The following is a 4458-nucleotide window of genomic DNA, read 5'->3' as shown; positions in this document are numbered from 1 at the left end:
GAGTCGTGAAAAATTGTTGTTGTTGGTGTGACCTACATAAGCAATAACGGTTCGACTTTTAAGGGAAGTAACTCTTGTCCAAAAATAATTGTATGCGAATGTATCTGTCTTTGTCTATCAGGTGGTCAAATTTTTCATCATTTAAAAGACTAGTATTTGTTATTAAAGAATAACTTCGTATAATTAATCCAAGAAGCAATTTCCTGAAGGATGACAATTAAAATTTTTGTGTGATATTCATAATGTATTCTGAACAGAGTTCACTTTAAGGGAGGTAACTCAGTACAAAAAGTTTATTTTCATATTTCAATTGAATATTGATCAAAATTTTTGAAGTATAACGATTGAATTCAAAAGATAAACATTTCTATTATTTTATGTGTGGAATATACTTTCAATTGAATATTCACATAGAGTATAAATGAATGTAGGTCACCTGCATATATTATGTTGATTATCGTATCTACTTTCAAGGGAAGTAACTCTAATTCAACACTTCCATTGTTTTCAAGTTCGGTTTTTATTACGAGATTGAAAATGCAATTTTAAACTTCAATAATACGTTGAATGTTAATGTGATTGCACAGTTTATTTCATCAAGTGATCATATGTACATTCTATCAAATCGTTATATAGTAAAACATTCGATCTTTGATTTGATCTCCATTGTTCATAGCACATATTGTTAGCTTCTACGTGTAAATTTTGCTTGTGAATTACTATACATTGTTCAATTCTATTTTATTTTACTTTGTTACGTTCTTTCTAGTTTGACTAAATCGACAAGTTCAGTAATAGATCGTGTCGAAAATTATAGATTGCAGTAGGCATTCATTTCATTAGGCTACAAAGCTATCGTGTATTTCACGTTAGTTTTATCAATTCTTGTTCTATATTCGTGTATATTCACAATGTAATTTAGATCCACGTTTTAGCATTATCTACGAAGTGATCATTATTGTACACTTGTACTTAACTATTGAGGTCAACATACAGTTGCGCCGATATAAATTACTATTGCGAGAAAATATTGTTAATTTGTCGACAGCCTTGTCTAATATTTCACTGTAGTGAAAATCAACATATTCATGCTTTTCTTGATTTCCTATAGTTGATTTTACTATAGTTTAGTGTATAAGTTTATCGCGGAGTGTCCGTGTACTCATCTTACAATATAAAATAGTAATTATGGAAAGTTTACTTCGAACCTATCGAACTAGTTTTAACCCAATGACTAATGGGTTTGTGTGTTACTTGCATTCTCTTTTAGGGGTGCACAATAAGTACGAATGTGCTGCTAAGGAGGTTCTTTACCTAGCCGAATCCAATGGTGTAACCTATACCGATAGCGTGGCAAATCTTGCTCATCGTATAAGAGGTGTATGTGTGACAGTCAATTCTCTCGCCAAGGTTAACTTCGATATGAACAAACTTCAGGTTTTCTTAAATTTGGAATTTGAATTACACGCACCTCAAGCTTTAGTTCCCACGAAAGGTAAATCAACTCTGATTTCGAAGACGTTATGTACGAAACTTTCTCTTATAGAAGTGAACATTAGACTTACTAAAGTGAATAATCGTTTGTCTAAAAATGAGAAACGATTACGTATAAAATTAACACAAGCACAACGCACAAATGTAGCGAATAATAAGGAGGTCAATCTCTTGCGTACGTCTTTAAATATACGACCTTCTAATTCTCAAACATTCTTCTATAAAAACAAGGTGGAAGAACTAAATAAATCATTGGATCAACAAGAAAAGCGTCACAATGTAGCACTAAGGGTTTCAGACAAGCGTCACGAGTTGAAAATTGCGGCCATGTCAAGAGAAATGACGAAACTTAAAGAACAATTACATATGGCATATGTGAGACGAATAGAATTACTAGAAAAGGGTATAATAGATATTGATAATTCAGCAGATCAGATCGAATTTTCAGAGATCAGTAAAAATTCATCTCTATGGAATATCAGAAGAAAACATGCGACATCAGTATCAAATATTACTTCAGATTGTATCCCCGAAAGCACTGTTACCACATCAATCTGTCCGGGTACTGGAAATGTCGCTATGCCTTCTCTTAAATCTATTAATACTCAAAGTACTTTCCACATACCAACTCAACACACGGGTAGCAATCCGGATAGTTCCTCCTCTCACAACTCTGACGACATCACGGATACTACTAAATGTAGCATGCAATTGTCAACTAATGAGTCAAGTGGAAACTACAATCCACCAACAGCGTATGGGGAACATAATATGAAGGTAAAACTAGAAAATGAGGATGATTTCAAAATTAAAGTCGATCCACTGGATAACTTCGAATACGAAACAGCGATAGAATCGGGAGTTGCTACGATGTCGGATTCTTGGAACTATTTTGACGAACCCGAATCCCACTCCGTTAATCCTGCAGATACACTTCTGAAACCTGATGAAATCAAGAAGGAAAATGATATTGAGGTTACTGGTGAACCTGATAATAGAATCCTTACTCCAGATGAAATAAAGAAAGAAAGAGACGAGGTTGCTATCTCCGAGGAAACGGATTGTAGCCAAGACTCTTTTGATGCATCACATCATGGCGATGCAAGATCACCTGCGAATGTCGAAAGATTGAATCTGATATCATCTCCCAATCTTGCCAACCAAGTACGTCCAAATTTTACATTCACAACACAAAACCCTGAGCCCGTGAGTCTGGCCACATTAGATTTTTCGAAAACTAAAGTGCCTAGAGTCCCTGCAAAAAAAGGTCGACCTCGTAAGGCTTATAGTCTGTTGAACAATCCACATAGTGAATCAGATCCCACAGGTTCTAGTTCTGTAGAAGGAAAACCTTCTAGTACTGAAGGCGAACAATTCTCCAAAGACTCCACTCACGCAATTGACATTAGCAATACTGTCGAAAATTCGTCTGAATCGCAATCATCATCAAACAGGAAGAGACCAACGCCCGTGGCTCTCTACTCTTCAGGGAGCTTCCAAGACATCATCCGAAAAAAGTTATCTAGTGGTTGCACGACTGTTAGAATTAAGACAAAGAGGAAACACCCGGAAGATGATAGTTCTACTTTTGTAGTAAAGAAAAAAAACGAAAATTCGGAACCACAATTTCGATTTATATCAGTTAAAAACATTGCAGGTAAGCAATTTGAATTGAAAGCGCCGGAGGATTGTTCAGTGGAGGTGACTACGCCAAATTGGGGTGAATACCCTAGAGTAAAGCATCCCAAGAACACGCAAAGCATCACTTCAATTAGTAAGCCAACAATTCACGACGTACGATCTTTACCCGACTCAGTCAAAACGGATCATTCATATTGCGCAATGGTCATATTAGAAATGCATCCATGTTGACATTTATCCAGAAAAAACTCTTTAAGATATGCCACATACACTTAATTGCGCAAACGCAAATCCTTGCATTGGTTCGTAACGATAAATCAACGTCTGCTTCGATTAGTGCCCACTGGAATTGTTCTATGGTTGAGATGTAGAATTTAAGAGCGATGTAAGTTCATTCTCACATTTAGCTGTTGGTCACTTCACCACACTCACAATTCAGGAGATATATAACATGCTTAGATATACAGTTAATATTTTGTTTATTGTTTAACGAAACCGTGTTCTGTAAAATACCCGGTCTTTAGGGATAGTAACACTAGCTCCTATCAGATCCGTGCATAGATGGCAGCGATTGTCTCCTCATTAAATAACTCCAATTGGTTCATTGTTTAGATTTGAATCGTGATGATGTGAGAGGTTTCCGGATGGGTGGTGGCTTTTTTATAACTGGTGATGCATTTGGTATTCCGAACCAATATATCTGATATCATGCTCCTTTTCATCATCATAATTTTCCATGTAAACAACGCTATCTCGTTTATTATCGCCGTTGTAGATTTGTTGATATTTTTTATAGTTTTTCTTAGTCTACGTATGCTTATAGACGGGACTGGGATTTTGCACGTGTGCTGTTCTCTTTTAATAGAATTTTGTATTACCATCAGACTATTTTAACGCCTTAATGTCTTAGCCCGGTTCCAACTGGCAGAAATGATTGGGAATCTTTTATAATAAGGGTTGTAAGCGTATAATACAATATTAATAGTCAAATTGCACGCACGTGATAGTTCACCTACATATTAGTGATTATCATAAGGATACAGTCAGCTTTGATCACTATATACTATACTATATACTATATAAACAAAAAAACAACTTAATTTGTCACATTATTTCCTGGCCTTATTTACGGGAGCCATTATACTGAACACTGGTAGGTCATGAAACATGACTTTGTTGGTAATGTGTTCCGATATGTTTGGAATTGGAATCCATATTATGGAGTCCTCAAAGCAATTAATGTTTTTGTTATTCAAACAGTAATATTAATTAACATAACTTGAGGTTTACAGATTGGTTTTTGATATCTCCATTAATACACTT

General features: G+C 35.3%; 1 protein-coding gene across 1 annotated transcript; it reads left to right on the top strand.

Annotated features, from left to right (window-relative positions):
- Positions 1 to 1188: 1188 nt before the first annotated feature.
- On the top strand, positions 1189 to 3839 carry LOTGIDRAFT_165355 (hypothetical protein; the record flags this gene model as incomplete). The annotated part of the gene is made up of 2 exons (XM_009062374.1): positions 1189 to 3151; positions 3748 to 3839. 2 exons carry the CDS (start codon positions 1189 to 1191, stop codon positions 3837 to 3839), a joined length of 2055 nt encoding a protein of 684 aa, XP_009060622.1.
- Between the last annotated feature and the right edge of the window lie 619 nt (positions 3840 to 4458).

This window comes from Lottia gigantea (assembly GCF_000327385.1).
Source record: "Lottia gigantea unplaced genomic scaffold LOTGIsca_51, whole genome shotgun sequence".
Taxonomy (NCBI): Eukaryota; Metazoa; Mollusca; class Gastropoda; family Lottiidae; genus Lottia; species Lottia gigantea.
Note: the sequence above shows the minus strand (reverse complement) of the source record. Positions and strands in the feature narration are given on the sequence as shown.